The sequence below is a fragment of the Gigantopelta aegis genome, chromosome 3 (genome assembly GCF_016097555.1).
Source record: "Gigantopelta aegis isolate Gae_Host chromosome 3, Gae_host_genome, whole genome shotgun sequence".
In the NCBI taxonomy this organism is placed as follows: Eukaryota; Metazoa; Mollusca; class Gastropoda; order Neomphalida; family Peltospiridae; genus Gigantopelta; species Gigantopelta aegis.
The window spans coordinates 37535090-37561204 of NC_054701.1; the positions used below are offsets into that span (position 1 = coordinate 37535090).

The 26115-nt window shown below is 38.6% G+C and overlaps 2 protein-coding genes across 2 annotated transcripts; both read left to right on the top strand.

The window, feature by feature from the left end:
- Positions 1–1558: 1558 nt before the first annotated feature.
- On the top strand, positions 1559–3250 carry LOC121368626 (putative beta-hexosaminidase). Its single transcript, XM_041493365.1, has 2 exons — positions 1559–2237; positions 2988–3250. The coding sequence occupies exons 1-2, from the start codon at positions 1559–1561 to the stop codon at positions 3248–3250; spliced, it is 942 nt and encodes a 313-aa protein (XP_041349299.1).
- A 714-nt stretch (positions 3251–3964) lies between these two features.
- Positions 3965–23753, top strand: LOC121368628 (beta-hexosaminidase-like). Its single transcript, XM_041493366.1, has 6 exons — positions 3965–4138; positions 8153–8887; positions 12423–12663; positions 13321–13573; positions 20075–20221; positions 23489–23753. Exons 1-6 carry the CDS (start codon positions 3986–3988, stop codon positions 23628–23630), a joined length of 1671 nt encoding a protein of 556 aa, XP_041349300.1. The 5' UTR covers positions 3965–3985; the 3' UTR covers positions 23631–23753.
- The last annotated feature ends 2362 nt before the right edge of the window (positions 23754–26115 follow it).

Genomic DNA, 26115 nt, shown 5'->3' on the forward strand with positions numbered 1-26115 from the left:
TTACAAGCATACTAGCTAGCCGAGTTTGTGTCAGCTATAAATTTCCATTTTCTCACGTCTTCATTGCTAATTCATACGACCGGAGAGCTCCGATGGCTTCTGGGAGTCAGCAGTTCGGACCAAATATTTGCCATGAGACATGTCAACAGCAGCAGAACCTATATCAAGCAATAAACAAGTCCGTGTGAAACTGACATTGTCTGGCAAACTGAGGCTACACCGTTAAAACCGTGTACCAGTCGTGATTAACATCCAGTTAACATATGTTCGTAAATGCGAACGCTTTGCGAGTCAATGATGTTTCACGAGTTTCCATGTAGTATAAATTTTTTTTTAATTATTATTATTATATTTTTTTTTTTAGATAATATGATCTCTTTTTTTCGTCTTTAAATTACATTTTATTTACAGCATCTTGCTTAAATCATCAATTTTGGCAAATCAAGTGTGCTTTTGTTGGTCTTCTTTGTGTTTGTAGTGGCTTCTAATTACTGGCGTAGGAAGCGGGGGGGGGGGGGGGGGGGGGCATGTACCTCCACTTTTCAGATATTTTGCTTTATATTTGGTTATAATAGTGTAAAAGTGTGTAAATATAAAAGTGTGCCCCCTCCCCCCCCCCCCCACCACACACACACACTTTTTGGCACCTTCCTACGCCACTGCTAATGTAATTTAAACAAAGAAGAAAAGATAAGGCACGTAGGCCTACCTCAGAAACCTAGGTTAGTGACTTTAATACGGAACTCATCGTCTAGATTTATTAATGTTGTTTGTGTTTTACGCACTCTTTAAATTATCCCTATTCCCTAATTCGTAACAGCGGTTGTTTTTGCTAAAATTCAAATTTTAGTATTATTTTGTTTTCTTAGTGTAAGAGCTCTCACTTGAGATGCAATGGGTCGTACTGTCGATCACCCTCGGTGGATCTTTTGGGGGTTTCTCCATAATAACAATGGACTCATGTCTGGTATATTAAATATATTGGTGTGTGCTATCTTGCCATTGAGAGAATGCAGATAAAATAGTCATTGCTTCTATTCTGTAGGAGTAGCCTACGTCATTATTAAGATCACACCTAGTCACCAATAATCATGTTAGACACCATATTGCCGTGCTTTTACTGGGGACGGGGATGAGGCGGGTGCGGTTCTCTAAGTGTTGTTAAATTATCTCTTTCCTTTCGTTTGTTTTGATGTTATAAAATAAATCGATATTTGTTCTGATTGCATTCTATAATCAACATTGCAATGTGTCTGAGGTTTGTTGAATACATCTTGTCGAAACAAACAACTATTGGGTGTCGCACACGATGCCCGGGGAACATTATCTAGATTATTAAGCATGAAACTAGATAGGACATCTCAAGCTATGACCAATTATATACATCAATAATGAGGCACTGGTTGGACCTTTAAAAAGCCAATAGGTGCAATTAGGGAGGTGATAGATGGCGAAATTTATATACCATTTGAAGAATTGATAATGAAAATAACATAAATCGTCTAAGGTTTGATTGTTTTGTTTTCTTTCAGGTCTTCACCAAGAAACTATAAATAACATGGCCAAACATATGGAAATAAAATATGACGTCGTTGATAACCTAAGAGATTCTCTGAAGACGTTCGAGGCCGAGATATCCATAACAAATACCGGCCCGGAAACGATCCCCGGTCAGGGCTGGGAGATCTACTTCTGTCATCTGAACCTTCTGGAGCCGGAGTTCCTGCCATCTGCTGAAGGAGCAGTCCTGCAGTCGTACGGCGTCAAGTTTCTCCACACCCAGGGATGTTTGTTCAAAATGGTCCCGCTTGAAAACTTTGGCCCAATCACGTTTGGCGAAACACGACGCGTCCGCTTTCTGTCGGAGAACTACTCGGTGTCCAAATCCGATGGAATACCCAACTGGTACGTGTCCGCGCCGGGCCTGGAACCAAGAGTTATCGTCAGTACCGCAGGCGAAAGTCTGGACTTTGTCGGCGATTTTGACACGCCCCAGAAATGGAAGCGATACGATTACCTGACGGACGAGGCGGAGGGCCACGATCGATACGATCCCATCACCCCTCGAGTGAGGTACGCCACGAATAACGTGCGGGACATGCAGAAGACGGGGATGCCGCTCATTCCCACTCCCGTGGAGGTCGCCATTGACGAAACCGAAACTCTGAGACTCGACACCAAGGACTGGTGCATTGTTACGTCACGAAGATTTGACGCCGAAGCTCGGTATCTGGCAGGTAACAAGGTGTTATTAGGATCGTCAGCCCCAGGCCTCGTGCCTTTAAAAATGTTAGAGTCTTAGAACCCAAGTACGAAGTTTAAATTTAAAGTGTGATGCGCATGGCATTAGTGTCTGCACTCAACTTTTAAGCAAGAGTTGACGCTCGATAAAACAGAAGCATTTCACAGATTTAACACGAGTTTTAGGACCGTCGGAGCCTGGGCGGTGGGATAAGGGGATGCTCACCAGTATTAAAATGATTTTTTTAAAACCCGTAACAGACTAGCATCCCCGAGACCTCATTAAGCAGCTTGCGCCCTTTATTTTCAATAGTAATCATTATTTAAATTTACCACCATTATTTCCGATGGTAGTCTAGCACAACTTTGAAAAACTAACCTTAATGGTTTCGTCTATCAACATATGATGTAACTTTACTATTTTTTAATAATAAGAATTTTGAATTGGTTTCTAACCTATTTTATTACCTCCCATTACCTATTTTATAGTTTATGATGTTAAACATAAGTAATACACCCACAGTTAGACCATATTAATATTTTAAAATAATTGGGTGTTTCTAATGCATCTCCCTTAGATTAACAAGACACATTTTTCTTTAAAAGAAGTCTTTGTGTTGTAGGTTTTGGGGATAATACATGTATGTTACAGATATGTTTTACGAAACACCATCTAAGTATAGCATCAAGTGTAAGTATTTAAATACCAATATATTATTAACGTTTTGAGATACCTTACTCTACAGAACGTCTCGGGTTTGCAATCCAATCGAAGAAGCCCCACAGCAGATACATAAGCTTTACGGAAACAGACTTGCAGGTGTCCATCAAAAACCAGGAATCACGACGTCCAGAGTCGTACACGCTGTCTGTGGACCCAGCTAAGGGCGTCGTCGAGATCGGCGCCAGGGACGAGCCGGGGGCCTTCTATGCTATCCAGACACTGCTGGCGCTGATAGATGACAAGCGGCGGCTGCCTAAAGTCACCATCAAAGATGCTCCCAGGTAACAGATATAATAGTCCTTCCAACAGGGAGTGCTGTGTCTTACTATGGCAGTTACTAAAAGTTATTTATTTCTGAGGCAATTGTTTTCTAAATTGCACACAAAAATAGTGAGGGGTTGGAGAGGGGGGGGGGGGGTTATTATTTCCAAAACATTTTTACTCTTTTTATTTTTTCTCTTTTTTTTTTTTTTTTTACGTCAAATCAATCTGAAATTATTTACAAAATGGATGCTGGGAAGGACTATAGTTATTACACATTAAAGACTGTCTTGATTGTCCAGCTATTTTAACGCGTTTCCTTTCATTCATTTGTACGTATTTTCATACTTATATCCAATTAATGTTGAGCACCATTGACCTGGGCATACACCTCAGTTTTCTGGGCTGCCTGTTCAGGACTGTTGGTTAGTGGTTAGGGAAAGAGGGGTCAGTGTAGTGACCTTAGACTTACCCAATGAGTCGTTTAACACCCTTTGGAGGGAAGCCGGTACGGGGATGTGAATCCAATACACACCACCGTAGAGTAAATAAAAATCCTACCCGGACTTGCATACCTGAATTATTTGTATGTTTGTTGTTGTTATTGTTGGTGGTGTTGATGGTGGTGGTGTTTTTCTAAATACATGTATTGGGATTACTCGTACACTCATCTCCATTAATACCAGTGTGTAGACAAGAAAACCAAAAATGTGAGACCATCTTGTTTTGTGCTTGACTAGGTTCACTTACCGTGGCGTCATGCTGGACGTGGCTAGAAATTTCCACAGTAAAGAGAGAGTCTACAAACTACTGGATTCCATGGCTATGTACAAACTGAACAAATTACATCTGCACCTCTCTGACGACGAAGGCTGGAGAATCGAGATTCCGGGATTAGAAGAACTCACAGAGGTTAGTAGACGTATACAGATCATGGGCGTTTGATGGGAGGTCCACGTTCCCTGTATCAGGTTCATTCTGCGTCCATAATACTGGATATATCAAGTTCATTGAGCACTGTAGTTACGAGTTTGTAAAATCGAGATTCCAGGATTAGAACTCACAGAGGTTCGTATGTACAAATCATGGGCGTTTCTTATGAGGTCCATATTCCGTGTATCAAGTTCATTCATTTATTTATTTTTAACTCTATAACTTATACGTTCATAATACCGGATGTATAAAGTTCATTGAGCACTGTAGTTATGAGCTTGCAAAATCAAGATTCCGGGATAGAACTCACAGAGGTTAGTTAATGTGTACAAATGATGTCAAATCATGGGCGTTTCTTGGGAGTTCAACTTTCCGTGTATCATGTTCATTCATTATTTTGTATTTTTTGTAACACTAACTTAATGAGTTCATAATACCGGATGTATCAAGTTCGCTGAGCTCTGTAATTATGAGCTTGCAAAATGTTTTAATTAAAATAAGTCCATTAAATCCGATTGTAGGAACATTCTTATCCCCGTGTGCAATGGTGCTATATAACAGGCTACGTGTGAAAAGAACCACTGGCGGATTCAGAGTGATAGTAATCAACTATGAGTTACCGCAAGGACTTGCCACAACTAGTTTACAACACACACATACTCTATCTCTCTCTGTTCTGTCTGTCTGTCTGTCTCTCTCTCTCTCTCTCTCTCTCTCTCTCTCTCTCTCTCTCTCTCTCTCTCTGTTCTGTCTCTGTCTGTCTCTCTCTCTCTCTCTCTCTCTCTCTCTCTCTCTCTCTCTCTCTCTCTCTCTCTCCGTCTCTCTCTCTCTCTCTCTCTCTCTCTCTCTCTCTCTCTCTCTCTCTCTTTCTCTCTCTCTCTCTCTCTCTCTCACACACACACACCTATATGGTAGTAAAAAGGGTTTGGGATGTTGTAAACTAACAAATAACAAGCGAAATCAACGTATGTGAAGAATCTGTGTATTTCTTTTTCACAAAAATTACCTTTTGTTTCGCTTCTTTACCTGGTTTCTTTCACAATAACAGAACGAAAAGTTAAGGTTCATATAGATTGGATGCGGCTGTTGCGTTTGATGTGTCTGCGGCCTGCGTTTTGGCTTACGTCAAATACGATATACGCATCGATTGCATCCAGTCTAGACGTTCTCATAAAAACTGATGTATTATAATTTTCATTTAGCCGCACCGCACGCACGCGCCGCATCCATTCTATATGCGCCTTTACTGTTTTAAATGTAAATGTAACTGAACGTGAAATGGCTGGCGCATGATTTTTTTTTTTCCGTTTTATTTTTCTTAACCTTAGTAATCGATTTTGCGCATAATGACACAAGAACGTTAGCCACAAATTGTGCAACAATGAGCCAAACCAAATATTGAACCGCGTGTGTAAAACAATTTAGGCATTCGCTGTTTACTCTGGGATCACTCGTGAGAACTTCGCGGCACTTTATTTACTCGAGATAATCAGCGAAGTTAGAGGTAAATGGCGTGCGGGATATTTATTCTTCCTGGAAATATTTTCAAAGCAAAGATTTAGAAGTTAGAATGTATTCCCCAAACCAACCAATCTTATTGAAATCAGAGCGCACTGTTTATACAATCAGTACTGGTTCTATGACCAGTGTGATCCGATTTTATTCAGTGTACATCAACATTCTTTTTCTCTCTGTTTCTTCTTTTCTTTTTTTTTTCTCCCTCATTTTCTGCTTATGGTCACCAGTATGTGTTACATGTAAAGGATAGGTTAAATTTGTATTTAAAAAACATTAACCAAAAGCATTTTTATGTTGTGAATCGGGTCTGTCGGAAAATATTTTGAGCTAGAGTCCAGAGAAAGCATACGTTTAATAAATCATAGCATTTAAAACAAAAGCATCAACCTACTTAATGTGTGAGGGATATATTGGCATGTAAAGATCTTTCCTAATCGGACGCGAGCGATGCGAGCGATTATTTTAGAAATCATTGATTTCCATTGCCACATCCTAACTGCACGCGCGCGACACGACAGATTTATACAGCAATTAAAAATCAATGATTTCTAAAATAATCGCTCGCGTCGCTCGCGTCCGGTTAGGATACAGCTTTAAATATTTGCAAAGTATTTGCTGTTGAGAAAACAAGTATTCTAAGACATTTGAAATTTAGGTTATGTATCACTTTAATACCGAGATGAGCTCCAGCAGCCCTATGTCATCTTTCTGACCAATAAACTTAGTTAACGTTAAACCATGCTGTTCTGAGCTAAGTAGACTGTCTGTTCAGGATAGAGGTTACACTTTGGCGGTTAGTACAATGACCCCACTGAGATGCAACACACTTAGCCTGGGTTGGAGTCCAGGCCCAAAACGTAAAAAACTCTGGAGAATCGAGACTTAAGCAGCCCATACACGATCAATTTAACTGACAATAATATTGATACAATGTTATTGGTGAATATTTATTGGCCATCAACGACGCAATTATTTACACAATATTTTAAGTCATTTGGCCTCTAGCTTTGCTTTTGATAAGCGAAAACATAAACAAAAAGAATTACATGGTCCAAACAATGGTTTCTGCAGAGAAAAACGTTTGGCCATGTTGAACTGCTAAAGGAATTTAAAACAAACGAGCAGGCGTATTATCGAAATTTTCTTCGTATGGATGACATAGCAAATCATTATTAAATAATTAAAGGGACATTACTGAGTTTGTTGCAGTTTTTAAGATGTTATCGACTAACAGACTTTTTAACAATTGTAATTACATATCAAATATATTTTTTTGCATACAATAATAGTGGCTGTATATTAAATCTGTTTTTGATCGTTCTAATATTAAGTTGGTTAATTTGGTTAAATTTCATTTAATTCCTAAAATATATGTTGTTCGTACGTACGAAGTTATTTGAAGACAGAATCCAATTTGGGCTTCTTAAAAATATTAAGATGGCCAGAAACACATTGAATATACAGACACTGATATTCTAAACAAGAAAATATATTTTATGTGTAAATTTAATCGTAGAAATTTTTTATTAGTCGGAAACATCTTACTATGCAGCAAAATCAGGAATGTCCCTTTAACATTTTATTCATAAAATATTAATTTGTCTAATTTTGCATTAATGATGACATCAATAGGTAAATATGAGAAAATGCTTTTGAAAAAAAAAATGCTAGTAAATATTGCAAGAAAACATAATTCAAAGTTAATATATATTTTATTAAAAATAAAAGAAACAAAGCAGACAGTGGATTGATAATTTTATTAATGTTATATTTATAAAGAAGAAGATATTTTCTCTCTTCTTTTTCTGCCTGGACATGTTTATCCTTAGATGACTGGCTTCAGAATGAAATAGTGTGCAATAATTTGACAAAGTGCCATCAACGACACAATAGAATTGAGAAACTTTCAATAAATATCTACCGATGTTTGATTCTGTCAATATATTGTGTCAATCAAAAACTTGCTTCAATATCACACACTAATGATCAATAATATTGTCAATTTTTATAATTGACAATATTATTGTCAATAAAATTGATCGTGTATGGGCTGCTTAATAGTCTGAGACTTTAACGTCATAACAACGTCTACAAATACAAATTGTATGTATGAACGTCATTAGAGATTGGAGTCTAGACTCGAACGTTTTATAAGTACAGGCCCTGCTTGGTGCTTATAATATTTTAATAAAGATATAAAAGCGTCATAAACTTTAACGTCATAGCAACGCAATACAACTTGGATGTGTGTGACGCCATTAGAGATTCGAGTCTACACTCTTATCTTTTATAAATACAGGCCCTACAATCTGATTGAAATCAGCTCTACTGTAATACTTCTAAACCAGTGGAGCTGATTTTAAGCAGACTGGTGGCCCTGGTACTGAAATACGAATCAAATACCTACCAGCCTTGAACCTATGACTTAAACTCTCTGCCGTGCATATTTATTTTAGTTTTTACTTTTCTTTCCAGGTTGGAGCCAAGCGCTGTCATGACCCCCAAGAGCTAACATGCATCCTCCCTTTTCTTGGCTCGGGCCCTGCTCAATCACCCCCTGGTTCTGGCTTCTACACAGTCGAAGATTATCGAGACATCTTGCGCTACGCCACCGATCGCCACATCGAGGTCATACCGGAAATAGATATGCCAGGTCACGGCCACGCCGCTATCAAGGCCATGGAAGCAAGGCGCCAGCGTCTGCTAGCGCTCGGCAACGCCACGGCGGCGGAAGAATACGTCTTGGTGGACAGGAGCGATCCTTCACAGTACAAGTCTATACAGATGTACACCGACAACGCCATCAACCCGTGCATGGCTTCCACATACGGGTTGATTGCAAGAGTCTTGCAGACGCTTATAGACCTTCACCGAGATATAAATCCATTAAAGACGTATCATTTTGGGGGAGACGAGGTGGCCAAGGGGGCTTGGGAGAATTCCACGGAGTGCGCCAGTCTGTTCGAGTCTCCGTTTGGAGTTATAGACCACAAAGACCTGAAGGAGATGTTTGTTAGACAGGTTTCCAACATATCGGCGCAGTTCAACGTCGACCTGGCGGCGTGGGAGGATGGCGTCATGGAATCGGGAAGCACGCCGTACGAAAGGAGCGATTTAAAGAATACAAACGTCTACGCGTATGCGTGGGATAACGTTTGGGAATGGGGAGTTAGCGGACGAGCGTATAAATTGGCAAATGCTGGTTATAAGGTATTTAAATTTTTTAAAATTTAAACTATCGGGTCTGTGCTTATGAAACGTTTAGATTTTGATACTAGAATTAGGATATATAATTTTTATTAATTAATCCGATTTTAATTATAATGTCTATGATTTTGTGCAATTAAAGTTCAAGCACACTGTCCTCGTTACAAACATAAATATGTAAGCAGATGGACTGTGCATCTAGGACAAAAAGTAATGGTTCATTGAAAACATATTTTATTGCATATAATGTTTATAACAAATGGATTGGGTACAAGTTTTGCAACTTGAGAGGCCCTCTCCTAATTACAAACATTAAATTTTACAATAAGAGTGGCTGCAATTTTTTAATTTTTTTGATAAAGAAATAAAGGGAAAAACGACTGAATAAACTGAAAGAACAGAAAAGGAAAATAACTAGAAGTAATCGGTGGTTTAACAGTATTCATTATTAGCGTTTTATTAATGGTTAGTGAGAAAACAAACAGTCGATCTATTTATCCGATACCTCAATATCAGGTCCTGTAGAGATATATTTAGAAAATCTACTTGCTTTTTATACAAAAACCCATAAGTACCATTAACCATGTAATCCAATTATTGTTGTTCAATGTAGGTTAATGCTGTAATATTCGAATAAACAGCTCAAAGTCTGTTGACCAATTTTAGACATTTCTGACGTATTCTAAATTCCCTGAACGACGATGTAGAATGTATTATAATTGTTTGTTGAAAACGAAACATAAATTAGTCGGGAACTGTCGAAGCTGCTTTTTGTATAATGTAAAATATTGCTTTAAATATTGCTTTAAAGTGAATTAGGTTGATAAGTTTAAAATTACTGTTTTGAACGAAATTAGCATGGACACAAAGAGATACAAACACAAGCATTGTGATAAAGAAAATACTACATACATGAGTGGCCGTTAGATACCATTTATCTCAGAACGAGTTGTTTTAAAATGTATCTAACGAGCGAAAGCGAGTTGGATACGTTTTTAACAAAGAGCTGTACAAGATGAATGGTATCTAACGGACACGATTGTAGTATTCCTTACATATCCCCTCAAAACCGGTTTAAAAATAAATTTATGAAGCGCGGTTAACTTCTAGTCAAACTGCATGCTACTTGTAGTACAATAGTATAATATACAAAGAACCAAGAAAACAATTTCAAGTTAACTCACAGTACGTCGATCGATTCAACCGTGTGGGTTGGTTTTTATCATTGGATGGTATGGCATTGGTTACCTGGTCATCACCTAGGAGCAGCCAGTCATATGTCTTTAAATTGTTATTGCACGTATATGTATTAACAGTATGTGTTATCAAAAGTAACGAATGGTGTTCTCACCAACAGGTGTGTAAAAAATGCGATTTCTAATTAAGTTATAACACTGTTTTCTATGCGCTCTTATACAATATACTTTCCCAGTGTACTGCGAGATAGCAAAGTTTCGAGAGTTTAGTGAGAACGAGCCAGTATGATATTACACAGCGATTTCCAAGATCTGTTAGAGGGCTATTTGCTGCCCCATGGTGTTGACCACGATTTCAAGTCAAACCAACCACTGAAATTAACACTACCTAAACTAATGTCTACCAATGGCGTATATGTTAACAGTGTAACGATAAGCTGCATAAATATGATTTAGGTAGTATTTGAGAAAAAAATAGAATACTACACTATATTTTAGATACAATTTATCTTAGCGCCTTTTAATTTTAGCACATTCAGTTATTCACTTTCGCTCGTTATGCAATCTGAAATACCTCGTTAAATAAATGGTATCTAACGGCCACTCGTGTAATATTCTCTATAGTTTAGTGAATTTTGCGAAAGAGCTTTCAAAAAGTCAACGATTATCTATCTATCTATCTATCTGTCGTGAGCAAAAGCTGTTCCATTTTAACTTTGTTTTATTTTCTGTTTCCAAATGACAAATTATATTTGTATTTAAGGTAATGCTCTGTGTACATATATTAGACATAAAATAGTTAATTTTATAAACATTGCAGTAATTTAAGAAACCTATGAAATACATCGTTCCGTTAACTGTAATGTTACAGTTGCGTTGCAATCTCCCACACTCCCAACTTACGGCGGGTGCACTCAGATGAACAACTAATCGGTGGTAAAAGTTGTATATGATGATAATCGTGTTGTAATAGTACTCAAACTAGCAACTGGACAGTCGTAGAAGTCGAGAGATCGATGAGTTGGCCAACACCGTCGTGGAAGTTGGTAGTCTGAGACTAGCATTACTTTATAGATAAATTGCAATCCTTCGTATTAGGGATTACAAAGTGTTCCCATTTAATAGCTTCAAACTCATCTACGGTAGGTGTCCAAGGATAATGTATACACCAGGGTCCACAAGGTTCATGTTCGAACCCTCTCCATTACAGTGATACAGACATAACAAATATGGACACATTTTATGCAGTAATATTAAACAACGACTAAAGTTGCTATAGCGGTGAAAATGGCTGTGGGCAGTTGTAAAAACAAAAAGAAGACTTTTTTCTATATGTTTGTCAATGTTTGGCATAATAATACTTAAAATTCACTGAAAACACTTTTTTGGGGTAAAATTGTTATCCATTTCTCCTTCGTTTACCTGAACTAAAGTTAACCACGAAAAATCGTTACAGAAATAAACAAATGGAGTATGGGTTGTACCTTCTTCTTTTTTTGGTAAACGTAAACATATTTTAACCTTTTAACAAGCATCCTGTCTTCCCTGAGGCTGGCTGCAGTCCACTTGAGGCTGGACAAATAGCAGGTTTTCTCCTCTTAGGTGGACACTCGGGTTTTTTCCCTGTCAAAACCGTGATACATATAGTTTATCATAGACGTGGTATGCGCTATCGCCTGTCCATGTACAGAAAAAAAAACCAATGAGAATATCTGCAGAGGGTTTTGATTTTTGATTTTTCAGACTGCGTTACAATTACAATATCTTGTTCCCACACTAATATTCATTAGCCCCCCCCCCCCCCCCCCCCCCCCCCCCCGCCTATCTTAACTGTCTCTCTAGGGTAGGGGTTAAAGGTTTATGGTAAATTAAAGAAAAAATCTATCTGACGTGAAGAAATTATTAGATGAATGAAGAACAGACGTTTTGGCCACAATTGCCTTATACTATTGAAAGAGAAGTTAGAGAAACACCTTTAACTACTACGTCATCGATGTTAGTGCTGCGCTTGGGAACATGGCTAAGCTTAGCATATTAAAACGAATGACTTCGGGAATCAAACTACACTGTAGATGACAAACATTTATAGTAAAACAGGTTGGCTGAACTTAGGCCTGGGTTAGGTCAAGCAAGCCGTTTGTCGCTAACGCTTCCTAGATTTAGTTTTTTTTTTACAATACACATTAAAACGAATGCGAATCAGTAATACTACAAGTACATTGCAAACGTTATGAGGAATACGGCTTCCTGAACGGAAACCCGCTTTAGCGTTCGATATGCCGTAAATAAATAATGAAACAGTTGTTCCTTTCTAAACAAATACTGCCCAAATTGACTTGCAGGTTGTGATGGCCCAGGCCACACACCTCTACTTTGATCACCCTTACGAGCCCGACCCCTTGGAGCGCGGCCTGTACTGGGCGCCAAGGTACACCGACACCAGGAAGACGTTTGGATTCATGCCCGAAAATCTCTACGCAAACGCAGACGTTGCCAGGTCCGGGGATCGACTTACGCGCGAGGACGTTTGTGGGGATGACGACGAAGATTGCGTTACTTTGGAGAAAAACGAAAATATCATTGGTACAGCAAAGTTACTTCACAGGATCTTTATTTTAATTTTTGTTTGTGTGTGTATATATATATATATATATATATATATATATATATATATATATATATATATATATATATATATATATCACCTCCCTGTCTCTCTAATCTCCCTCTCCATATCTTTCTCTCTAACCTCCCTCCCTCTCTCTTTTTCTCCAACCCTCTCTCTCTCTCCTTCCTCCCTCTCTCTCTCTTTCTCTCGCCCTCTCTGATGAGAAGCGCGTGTGCAGGAAATCGTGCAGGGAGGCGGGCGAAGTTTTAGGGGTTTCGGATCATCCTCCCCTAGTAGCCCGAGTACTCTGACTGTAAGAGAGCTAGACGGACATTTGGACATAAACACGCTCTCATTACAGCGTGTTTATGTCCAAATGTCCGTCTAGCTCTCTTACAGTCAGATTACTCGGGCTACCTCCCCTAGATAATACATTTAAAAAATCCGCTTCAACTTTTAAAACTCCCCTCTGAATACATGCCTGACTGTTGGCGCCTTTTTAAAAACTTTTCACACTCGTTCTAGAAAAATTCTGCATCCGCCCACTGTACTAGATTGATATTCATCCGCGACTATAATTATATCTGGATAATAGTTCATTTGTTTGGTGTGTTTTTTTCTCTTTCACTCAGGAATCCAAGGTCATCTATGGAGCGAGTTAGTAAGAAGTTTGGAGATCGCGGAATACATGATGTTTCCAAGACTCCTCGCTCTGGCAGAACGTGCATGGCACGAGGCGCCATGGGAATCCGAGCGTGACAACGTCACGCGCAAAGACTCCATTGACCGCGATTGGCAGAGATTCGCCAACACGCTGGGTTACAAAGAACTCCGACGGCTTGACAGGAATAAGATTGGTTATCGTGTGCCGCCCCCTGGAGCAATGTGAGCATTCAGATTTAGCATTTAGCATTTGAAATTAATTGGTCCTTAACTTAAAGAGACTGTCTTGTTTTTGCTGCTGTTGTAGGTAGGTAGGTAGGTAGGTAGGTAACTAGTTTAACGTGCTCATATACCACTAGGGTTTCGAACACGCCCATCCCGAGTCCGACCTCCAATAAGAAATTTTGATTTTTAATCCAAAAAAGAATGCTGCTATTGTAACATGATTCTGACTATAAAAAGAAAGTAGTGTCGGAAATAGAATAAAAATGATTTTCGTGGATTATTTCTTACATATTAAACAGACACGTAAATATTTTCTAAATATCTATTTACTGATAGTCTACCTAATTTAGCATTTACTTGTTTTGGCTCTCATTGATGTACAAGGTGGTTTTTACTCATGAAATTAAAAGAAAGATGTCAATAAACAGGTGATATGTGCACTTTATTGGAACAGACTATACAATTTTTTGGTAATATGTGTCAATTTCTGATGACAGTTTACCTCTATCCCTCTTCAGGACAAAATATTTGTAGACATTTATATTAAGTAACTTTTGAGCAAAACTAAATCTATTATACCGGTATTAAAGGTGCTATCTCAAAGTTGCATAATGACAGCCATAGCAAATCATGTTTTTATTAAATTTTACTTTAACATTTAACTATATGCCCATAAATGATTATAGGAAATAATTTTATCTACTAGTGTAAAATACATTTTTATTGGAGAATCTTTGTCATGAACAGATGCTCACATATAACTTCTAATATAGCACCTTTAAGTGGTTGCAAGATTGTGCAAATTTCTAAAGTACTTTCATTGTATTTACATTCACTAAATATGCTGGTCATAATTAATAATTTATGCTGCAATTCAAAATAATCAGTTAATTTGCAGTTATAAATTAAAAGTTTGTTTACAGGTAAATGAAATTGACACGTATCATTAAAATGTGTTATAGTTTGTTCCAATAAAGGTCACAAATCTCCTGTTTACCGACATCTTTATTTCAATTTCAAGAGTAAACACCACCTTGTACATCGATGAGAGCCCAAACAAGTAAATGTTAAATTAGGTAGAGTATCATTCAGTAGGTATTTACAAAATATTTACTTGTCAGTTTAATATGAAAGAAATAATTGATGAAAATCATTTTTATTCTATTTACGACACTACTTTTTTTTTTTTTTTTTAGTAGAGCCTTTTTAACTACTACTATTACATATTCAATGTACTTTCTTCTTTAGAATATTGGTGTCTGTATATTCAACGTGTATCTGATTGTTCTGTTTCTAGTAACTTAAACGATATTTTATCTCCTAATAATTTAGTACGTACGAAAACAATATGCATTAGGAAATAAAAGGAAGTTTAAGCTATTACAACCATTAGGACGATCAGAAACATAACGGGTATATACTAATAACATACATTTTTCAAAAAGTGTCCAGCTATGTGTCTTTATGACAACCAGGATCTGGTGTATTCTGACATAAACTGACAACCTCACTGAAAGTGTTGTTTCTACAGTGCAACCTAATATAATGTACACCTCAAAAAGCATATATATTGCATATAGTTTTGTACAAATGCAATATGTCATATTAAACAACAAAATGTTTTAAAATAAAACTCCTGAAGATATTTACTTTCAGTTGGGTGTGTGTACTCAGGTATATATGTAGAGACAACAAAGATAGTCAGAGTACCTCTACCCCTTTAAAGAATGCCATTAAAACACGTGCACTTGATTGACCCCTAGATTATGAAGACCTTAACAGGCACATCAAAGAAATATCAGTATTAAAAAAATACACTGTCTGAGGAAGGAAACACAAACATGACTGTACCTGTATGAAGTAATGACTTAATGTCCTGAACATTAGTGTTGGGAGGAAATCCTGTATGCTGGGTGTGGGTGTCTTCAAGTTACCAGGTGTTGGAATTTCAAATCCATCGGCCATGCTGATTTTCATAATGAACCATCAAAACCATTGGCAGCCACCAATATTCCTGACTATATTTTTATTTATAGCCTACTGTAGTTGGAGGTTTTAATAGTTGTGATATCTGGAATAATCATGCAGCTTTAACACATTTATTTTTGATTAATTACTGAAAAAAAACTATTTTTAAATGACAAAATTACCCGAACATCTATTTTCTTGCATTATTTTCTAATCCGGATGAATACAATATGTACATTAGATGTATTCCTACAATCTGTAATCCAGTATTTTATTTAGCTAGTAACATTAGGTAATACAGCTTTAACAATAAAATAAATTATCAACTTAATCCAAGGCAGATAATCAAATCTGAAAAAATTGGTTCTGAATCTAGTATAAACTCAAAATGCTTTTCATGAGAGCTAACTAAGTGATTATTAAGAAACAAAAATGATCTGGAGATCTAAGTATATGTTTAACAACCTTATTGTTATGTACAAATAAGAACAGAAGGCACAATAGTGACAACAAATTTAATGTTTTTGGTAAAGTTTTTCTTCAAATTTACTTAAAATTTTGCATAAAACTACAAATTTGTCTAAAATATAACTTAGCAACCTATAAATATGTCAAAATGACAATAAAAATCAACTTCTTTACAAATTTGAGTTTTCAGAATTTCATACATAAAAAATTAACAATGTTAATGGAAACTAAAGACATTAACCCAGTATTGGCACGTTATTTTTAATATAAAAATAAATTGCTATTAAAATCTTAGTTCAGGTTGCCTATATATAATACCATATTTAAGAGCAGTTGTATATGGCAAGTCAAATACCATGTAAAAAGAAATTATTGAAATCTTTACAGTATGAATTATAGGCCAAAACCAACTTTTCTTCAGTGCTAACTTTGATTCAAACTCCATTCAGAGCCATGTACAGAGATTATTGTCAAGGTCAAGGTCATTGTGAACTTGCATGATCGAGTGATGGCTAATTAATCAACCAGTATAGTTTAATTAAATAAAATGACAAAATCATAATATTTTTTTATTATGCACTGAATATGTGCTATATAGGGTGTATACTACCAAATCAAATCCCATAGACGACAATAGTAACATATGCGGCTAAAACTCCTACCTGCAACGTATCAACCGACATAAACGCCACGGATATAAATACTACCACCCCTTACACTTAAAGTGAATCAGAAAAAAATGGGGGTCAAGCTGCTCGTTTCTGAGATAACGGGTTGCGTCTATGACTACCCTAGTTTCGCACAAAATTTGAGTACTTTTTTTTACAGGTACCCCATACATGTTTCAAGCACAAGGCTACTTGACACATTGGTACTAGATGAAATAAAATTGCACATTTATTTTACCCAGATGAAACTATTATTTTTTACAACCAACACACTCACATTTATAACCAATCACAGGACTTGTGGTGTTCACTTCTCTATCAAAAGTTGGGTGCACCTCGAACTTTGACCCAGCCGGAAGTTATTTGGTATAGTACTACCTAAAGACTGGTGTTCTCAACAACAAAATGTGTTTAAAGTCGTTAAAACTGCATTATTCGTCGGAATGTTGGTGACATCAAACTCAGATCGTTCTTTAATATATACTCTTCAAAAGAAGAAACGCAAAACCACATTGTCGTAACATTTGGAGAATTGATTTCATTATTGAATGGTGAGTCCGATAATTACCAAATGTTGCAGGATTGTTCACAATTCACTCTAGTCCATTGTGAGTAAGTGATAGGACACACCACCAAGGGCAAGGTCATCTGGAGTCAATACCGGGTGTGGCCTCCGCGTGTGTTGACAACTGCTTGGCACCGCCTGCCCATTGAAGCAACCAGAGTACGGATGACGTCCCGGGGGATGGTGGCCCACTCTGCCTGCAAGGCTGCTGCCAGCTCGGGCAGGGTCTGGGGCTGTGGTTGTCGGTGTCGGAGGCGTCGGTCCAACTCGTCCCATAGATGCTCAATTGGGTTAAAATCCGGTGATATCGATGGCCAAGGAAGGACATTAATGTTGTTGTTCTGTAGGAAAGCCGTTGTGAGACGTGCTGTGTGAGGCCTGGCGTTGTCATGTTTGAACACTGCGTTGGCGTTGGCCATAACTGGAACGATGTGTGGCCGGAGGATCTGGTCAATGTAGCCCTGTGCATTCAGGTTGCCCTGCACGTGGACCAGGTCAGTTCTGCCAGTGTGTGAGATGGCTGCCCACACCATGACACTACCCCCGCCGAATCTGTCCACTTCCTGCACGCAGTTTGCCGCATAACGTTCACCACGACGCCTATACACGCGACATCTTCCATCATGACGTCGGAGCAGAAATCGGGACTCGTCACTGAACCACACCTGTCTCCATCGCAGTTGAGGCCATTGTCGATGAATCTGGCACCACTGCAGTCGGAGTCGACGGTGTTGTGGTGTTAAGATGACACCTCGAACTGGACGTCTGACACGAATTCCTACCTCACGTAGGCGGTTCCGTACGGTCTGGTCGGATATCCTGCGGTCTGGTCGGATATCCTGCGCAAACCTGGTATTGCTGCGGCTGTGGAGGTGGCAGTAGTCAATCGTTCCCGAAGGTGGCGTACCCGGATGTAGCGGTCCTGGCCGGGGGTAGTGACCCGTGGTCGACCGGATCTAGGGAGGTCACGTGTTGATCCATGTTGCTGGTAACGGTCCCACAGTCTGGAGATGGTGCTTGGGGACACATGGAATGCCCTGGCAACGGCCGTTCTGGATTCGCCTGCGTCTAGTCGGCCGATGGCATTGTTTCTCTGCAGTTCACTGAGACGTGGCATGTCCTGGATTGTCAACTGTCGGCCAGATACAGAGGCCAGGCAAGCGAACACCCTGCACTTTTATACTGTCGGTGTTCATGTTGTACGTGCAGACAACGCACGTGCAGTGGTGACATGGTTTGCACGTGGCTGCGTTTTTGCGAATATTCACATTTTGGAACTTTATTGTACAGTAGCTGCGTTTTATCGAATGTAACCGTGGGAATGTGTTTGGGACATGCAATGACCTTATATTCACAAAGCATGAACCGGTAGGAAACATAAAATCGGAGTTATAACCCATTTGTACCCTTTTGCGTTTCTTTTTTTGAAGAGTATATATTTGTAAATTTGTACCATCGTTTATAAGAATCAGCCAGTCTTCTTGTGGCTTTTTTTATGTCATGCCGATTATTGGCCCTTGAGCATACAAAATAGCATTTAGTATATACATTTTCATATGATAACTTAAATATTAATAATGACACGGTCAGTTTATAACTGACATTTGAATGAAAATGTTGTTCCTCATTTGGCGAGAAATGACTATCTTCGTGTATTCATCTAAAATGTCCTGTAAAATTACCTTTTTAGATATACATGTAATATCTTAACTTGGATCATGTTGTAACTTGTTAATATATATTGACTTGTCCAGTTTTCATTCTACTTCACATAATATTAATTTGATCAATCCACATTTATTACAAAAACAGGAATGACGGATTTGGAATTACAATATACAGTCAGACCTCGTTACAACGATCACGTTCGTCCCTGGGTCACTTTGTCGTTATATCGAAATTGTCGTTATATCGATTTATTAATCATCGGCTACTGGGTGTCAATAGTAGCATGTGATCATTTATATGCACCATCCCACAGACATGATAGCACATACCAATGCATTTAAGATACCAGTCGTGGTGCATTAGCTAGAATTAGAAATAGCCCAATGGTCCCATCGACGGGGATGGATCGAAGTATATTTAATAATATTATTAATCAAAGCGCATTTACTGTCAATCTAATCGATTGGTACCTACTTCGTTTACAAAATGTCATTAAACTAGTAGACTTGATTGTTCGAAGTTAATCCGTTAATTGAATGAGACTAAAGGCTTATTTTCAAAAGCAATACATGTCTAGAAATCTAGCCGACATCGGTAACTCAGACATCATGTGACACTGTCGGCTCGCGACGTGATCAAGGATGCCAAATGGCTGTGTGTACTGTCAACTTATTACGGCAGCTATGATTATGTAATGTCGTTGTAAAGAGGTGGTTTTAGACGTTGGGTGCACGTTTGTTTCTAATTTGCTCTGTCGGAAGTATGAATTCCGGTGTAATGAACAGAATAAGATTGGAGTACGTTCGTTCCCGACAATTTGTTGTCGGATGGTGTAAATGTAATAACGAGGGTCGTTGTAACGAGGTCCGACTGAATGTATATGTATATCTTTATATTTTTATTTCATATTTTATCTGTGCTTTGTTTTTCTTTTCTTTTTCTTCATTTTCCTCTTCTGCTTTTTTTTTTCATTTCCATTTTTCAAAAGTACTGCACTATTAAACCATTAGAAGAATTACTTTAAATCAAGACACAAAATCAACATATTTCATAATTATTTATTATGTGTAGATATAGAACAATTGTTCATAGCGAAAATGCTAGAGAAGCCCTTTGACACAGTTTTTGTTTGTTTGTTTATTTGTTTTTTGTTTGTTTAAGAATACAAAACGGCCGATTAAGAACTAACGTGGCATTTCCCGGTTTGCGGATTGAGTTTAGCGTCGATCAAGGAGTCACGTGGTGCCAGGCAGCGCCCGACCAGGAACTACACCTTTCTAGAGCTTCTAGAATACTGCTTAGGACCAGGTAACACCAGTCGATAAAGTTTTACTAAATATCTATCGGAGTAAGAACTACCACAGGTGAAATAACTAACAATCAAGATAAAATAACATTTGGTTTTCTGCAGCTGGACAAAAAGGAATCTTTAACAAGTATATGGGCATCTTTTTCTTATTTATCAGGAGCAACTTTTACCTTGCTCTTCCCCACCACCACCACCCCTAACTAGTTTTAGTCCTAATTTTAAAAAAAATGGTTCAAATATAGCTCTCATGACTGACCTGATTTTTATTATCTCTTGGCATTATTCAACGTTTTGAATACACAAATACAAATACAAAGGAGGAATACACTGTTATTTTGTTTTCTGGAAATTATATTTAAACATTATTTTAACAAGTCAAAAACGAAAATTGAATTATCTATTGAATGCGAAAGTGATACTTTATACATAATTAACTCAGCATACTCGTTTTCCGATATTAGGGCATTAACGGTGTGCGACTTACAAATCTTACAAATGGATTAGGTAGGACGGAAATAGACAGCAAATTAACTTTCAACAAAGCACAGCTATACTGATAAATAATCTTTTGTACTAATTAATTATCGGGTCGAGCTAACGGTGCCCAGACATTCTCCTGTTTGGAACGATATTAACGATCCTAGGATCCACGGACTGATATTAACGAACCTTTTGTCCATGGAATGAAAGTATATTATGATCGTGTGCAGTGCTACACGTCAGTGTCTATATTATATTTTAACACAAAGCTGTGTTGTTGACATCATGGCGTGCTTTGCGAATCTTTGATATGTGCAGAAGTGATTATAATTAACGACCCAAAAAGGAAAGCCAAAGGTATGAACGTCGAGGTTATTAGATGAGATTGCGTGCTGTGAGACTGATTTAAAAAGCCGAGTTTCTATAAAGCAATTCTCAAGCGACAACCCCCGCCATGGAACCGTGGACTGGCGATGCCAGAACATGGATCCATGGTGGGCACGAGAAAATAGTTCCGAGTCCGAGTCAAGCGACAGGCCCGTAGCCAAGGGGGGTGCGACGGGTGAGAACGCACCCCCACCCCCACCCCCGCGAGAATTGAAGTTCCGCCCAAAAATGTATAATGCTTTTTATTTCCTATTATAAGTATTTTAACGTTTATCCTAACAGATGGCTGTATTAAATGCTAGTTTATTCGAAACCATTATTGGAAGCCCGCCTTCCGATATTATTTGGCTCGTCTCTGTAGAAGCTACCGGCCTCGGTGGCGTCGTGGCAGGCCATCGGTCTACAGGCTGGTAGGTACTGGGTTCGGATCCCAGTCGAGGCATGGAATTTTTAATCCAGATACCGACTCCAAACCTTGAGTGAGTGCTCCGCAAGGCTCAATGGGTAGGTGTAAACCACTTGCACCGACCAGTGATCCATAACTGGTTCAACAAAGGCCATGGTTTGTGCTATCCTGCCTGTGGGAAGCGCAAATAAAAGATCCATTGCTGCTAATCGGAAGAGTAGCCCATGTAGTGGCGACAGTGGGTTTCCTCTAAAAATCTGTGTGGTCCTTAACCATATGTCTGACGCCATATAACCGTAAATAAAATGTGTTGAGTGCGTCGTTAAATAAAACATTTCTTTCTTTCTGTAGAAGCTCAAATAATAATTTCAGCGTTCGGAAATTTCACGTAAATAATGTGTTTTGCCTAAAATGGTGCATACGTTACACGAATGATATTACAAGGCGTCGTTAAGTGTATATTCAACTGAGAAGCAGTCTATCATGTCAGTAATTGTGGCGCGCTATTTTGTCGACTTACAAACTACGACTATCATGGGACGACCTGAGCAAAGAGAGCGAAGCAAAAAAACGTGCAGCCAAGAGCTGTCAAACGATGGACGCTTTTCTTATGAAATATCTTGATCAACTACGATCACCCGAAAAATAATAAAATGTCAGTTAAATAATTGCTTTTTATATTGCATGTTGTTTAGAGATGGATTTATTTAACAGCTGACACTGTCGAATGCATTCTCAACTCAAACCGTATCTGGCATATGATTGGTACCGGTACCGTAAATATGTTTAACATGTCATACATTTCATTCCGTCTCGAATAAAGTCATTGATGGAACTTCGACTGCTCTTGACGAATTAACAATCAAGGGGGAGCAACTGACTTAAATATTATTCACGAAAGCGATTCCGATGCCGTCAATACACCAAATAGAAAACAAAGCTATGCCCAATACCAAAATTTAAACAGATTCATGGGGTCTTTTTTTTTTACCACGCGCGAGTTTTTCCCGAATTTAGAGGATTTTTAAAAAATGCCCGATTTATCGACATTGCACCATCGACGAATGGAGATGGGCAGTCTTTTTTCTAATTAAACTGATCAGTAGACGTTCCAAATATGTTTTTCAACAAAATATTTGAAGATAAGCTAAAATTTCACGACTGATGATTTCTACCTTGGACATGCATGATCGGATCAGACATAAAGTATATATTGGCGTATTTGAAAATTATCATACAATAGTGTACGAGATGTACCCATTATGTAAGCATACGCACATTCCATATATTTACGTTTCTTCTATCCATACACATATGCAATATACTCAATTAAGTACATTATTCATCAATGTTAACGGTTTTACAGTTTTAATGTAGTTAAAGTTTAGGCCCGCTGCTGCTCTTGAAGTCTTATCAAAAAATGTAAGCGCTACGACCTCAAAATACCTGAAAAAAATATTAAAAACCCATCACAAATAGCTCCAGAATGCACCTCTGAGCATCTACATTAAAAGGATTTCAGGGGAAACATGTCCCCGAATCCTTAAACCACTAGCGCCCTTTGGGCGCTCGATTCGAGTGCCTTCGGTACCCATGATATAAATTTAGTTCCACCCAATATCTCAACGCACCGCCCCGCAAATATGGCGGGCTACGGGCCTGTTGGAACATTCCATTCAATGACCTCGAAAAGAATTCAGCTCTCTGATGTTGTTATAATTTTTCTTCTAATTTTTCTTCTTCTTCTTCTTCTTCTCAGAATCTAACTAATAAAATATTAGTTCAAATACTTACACAGACGCACGTAAACATTTCGATCGTAACTGATTAATTTTTTACATTATGAAAAGCAAGGAACACCTTTCATTAAATATTTACCTTTAATTATATATAACTTTTTTAAGAATAAAAGAAATCGTTACTTACCATCTTTTCGTCAGTCAAAACCAAATATACACTCTTTAATATATATATATATTATTTTCTTTTATAGATCTGCCGATGGTGGTCGGACGAGTAGGGTCGTGACAGTACTAGCCCCGCCTTCTACTAGCACAGCACCTGTCACTCAAGTCTCTTTCTATCTGATGGTGGTTTTAAATATTATTAATTTATATTCTGTGAATATCATTTGATGTTTATGTTTGTAATTTATGTCACCGTGTGTCTTGTATTAATCAATGTATTTATTGTCAATATCTCGCCAAAAACTGTTACAGGTGTCCTTTGTATTGTTTTAATAACCATCTTTAAAACAACGTTGTTTTTGTTGTTTTTTGTTTGGGGTTTGTGTTTTGTGGGGTTTGTTTTATGGATATAGAAGCTAGGGTTCACTAAATACATTCACGTTATAAAACACAACAGTTTTGTAGTATATATGTTTATAATATGCTCGAACAGTAGGACGTTATGGGTGAGTCGGTGGTGGAATGAGACTGTTCATACGAGATCTACGAAAGAACATAAAGCGGTAATGTAAGACAATACGTTTCTGTAAACATTTATTAATTGCGACGGTTAGTAATAGGATATTGTTAAGTTGTGAGTAATATATATTCTAAAATCTCAAACAGAATTCAAATTACCAAAAATGAACTGAATTTCGAGATTCGTGAAATAAATAACAAATAATGTGACTAAGAAACATTAACGAGACTAATTAGCGCACGCAGTGTATCAAATGTACTACTATTTAGATTGTGTTTCTCATTATACGAGTCGGAAGCAGACAAAAAAAAAAAAAAACCTGAATAAAACGACTATCAGTATATACATACAATTCTAAAAGGAGTAGTATTTATCACCTGGGCGGATTTAAGGAGAAACATGGATCCAGACGGCCACGTCTACTTTACAAGACTAGTTCATCATCCACAATACACAACACTCAAATTAACTCTCTTGTTTTTTACCCGAATCCCTAGAGCTACAGATCTCTAGGTAGGTCGGCTCATTTGCTTTCGACAAACTCAATTTGACCTTTTTAGAATTTTGTGACCCCCCCCCCCCCCCCCCCCCCCTCCCATTTACAAAATCCACCCCTGTATATAGGGTTCAAGAGATCCATTTTTAGAATTGACGGTCTCCCCTCTTTGAATTTCAAGACCAGACGTTTGTACGCAATTAAGTCTTACTGCGGCGAGACAAAAATGTATCTGAAAGGTACATTGTACTGCAAGGTATGCTACCGATAGTCCGTTCCATCTTCCTTATAAAAACGTGGGTTTTTAAAAAATAATAATTTCAGTTTGGTTTGACGTAAGAAGAAAAGTAAAAGAGATTTGGAAATAACAAAACAATACTATTTCTGTGTGCAATTTACAAAACAATCGGTTCAGAAATAAATAAGTTGTAGTAAATTGTATAGTATGAAAAATGGCGTTCCCTGTGGGAAGGAAAGACCTGCTACGCAATGTCTTGCCCACGAACGGTTAAATATACTCTTCAAAAAAAGAAACGCAAAAGGGTACAAATGGGTTATAACTCCGATTTTATGTTTCCTACCGGTTCATGCTTTGTGAATATAAGGTCATTGCATGTCCCAAACACATTCCCACGGTTACATTCGATAAAACGCAGCTACTGTACAATAAAGTTCCAAAATGTGAATATTCGCAAAAACGCAGCCACGTGCAAACCATGTCACCACTGCACGTGCGTTGTCTGCACGTGCAACATGAACACCGACAGTATAAAAGTGCAGGGTGTTCGCTTGCCTGGCCTCTGTATCTGGCCGACAGTTGACAATCCAGGACATGCCACGTCTCAGTGAACCGTAGAGAAACAATGTCATCGGCCGACTAGACGCAGGCGAATCCAGAACGGCCGTTGCCAGGGCATTCCATGTGTCCCCAAGCACCATCTCCAGACTGTGGGACCGTTACCAGCAACATGGATCAACACGTGACCTCCCTAGATCCGGTCGACCACGGGTCACTACCCCCGGGCAGGACCGCTACATCCGGGTACGCCACCTTCGGGAACGATTGACTACTGCCACCTCCACAGCCGCAGCAATACCAGGTTTGCGCAGGATATCCGACCAGACCGTACGGAACCGCCTACGTGAGGTAGGAATTCGTGCCAGACGTCCAGTTCGAGGTGTCATCTTAACACCACAACACCGTCGACTCCGACTGCAGTGGTGCCAGATTCATCGACAATGGCCTCAACTGCGATGGAGACGGGTGTGGTTCAGTCACGAGTCCCGATTTCTGCTCCGACGTCATGATGGAAGATGTCGCGTGTATAGGCGTCGTGGTGAACGTTATGCGGCAAACTGCGTGCAGGAAGTGGACAGATTCGGCGGGGGTAGTGTCATGGTGTGGGCAGCCATCTCACACACTGGCAGAACTGACCTGGTCCACGTGCAGGGCAACCTGAATGCACAGGGCTACATTGACCAGATCCTCCGGCCACACATAGTTCCAGTTATGGCCAACGCCAACGCAGTGTTCCAACATGACAACGCCAGGCCTCACACAGCACGTCTCACAACGGCTTTCCTACAGAACAACAACATTAATGTCCTTCCTTGGCCATCGATATCACCGGATTTGAACCCAATTGAGCATCTATGGGACGAGTTGGACCGACGCCTCCGACACCGACAACCACAGC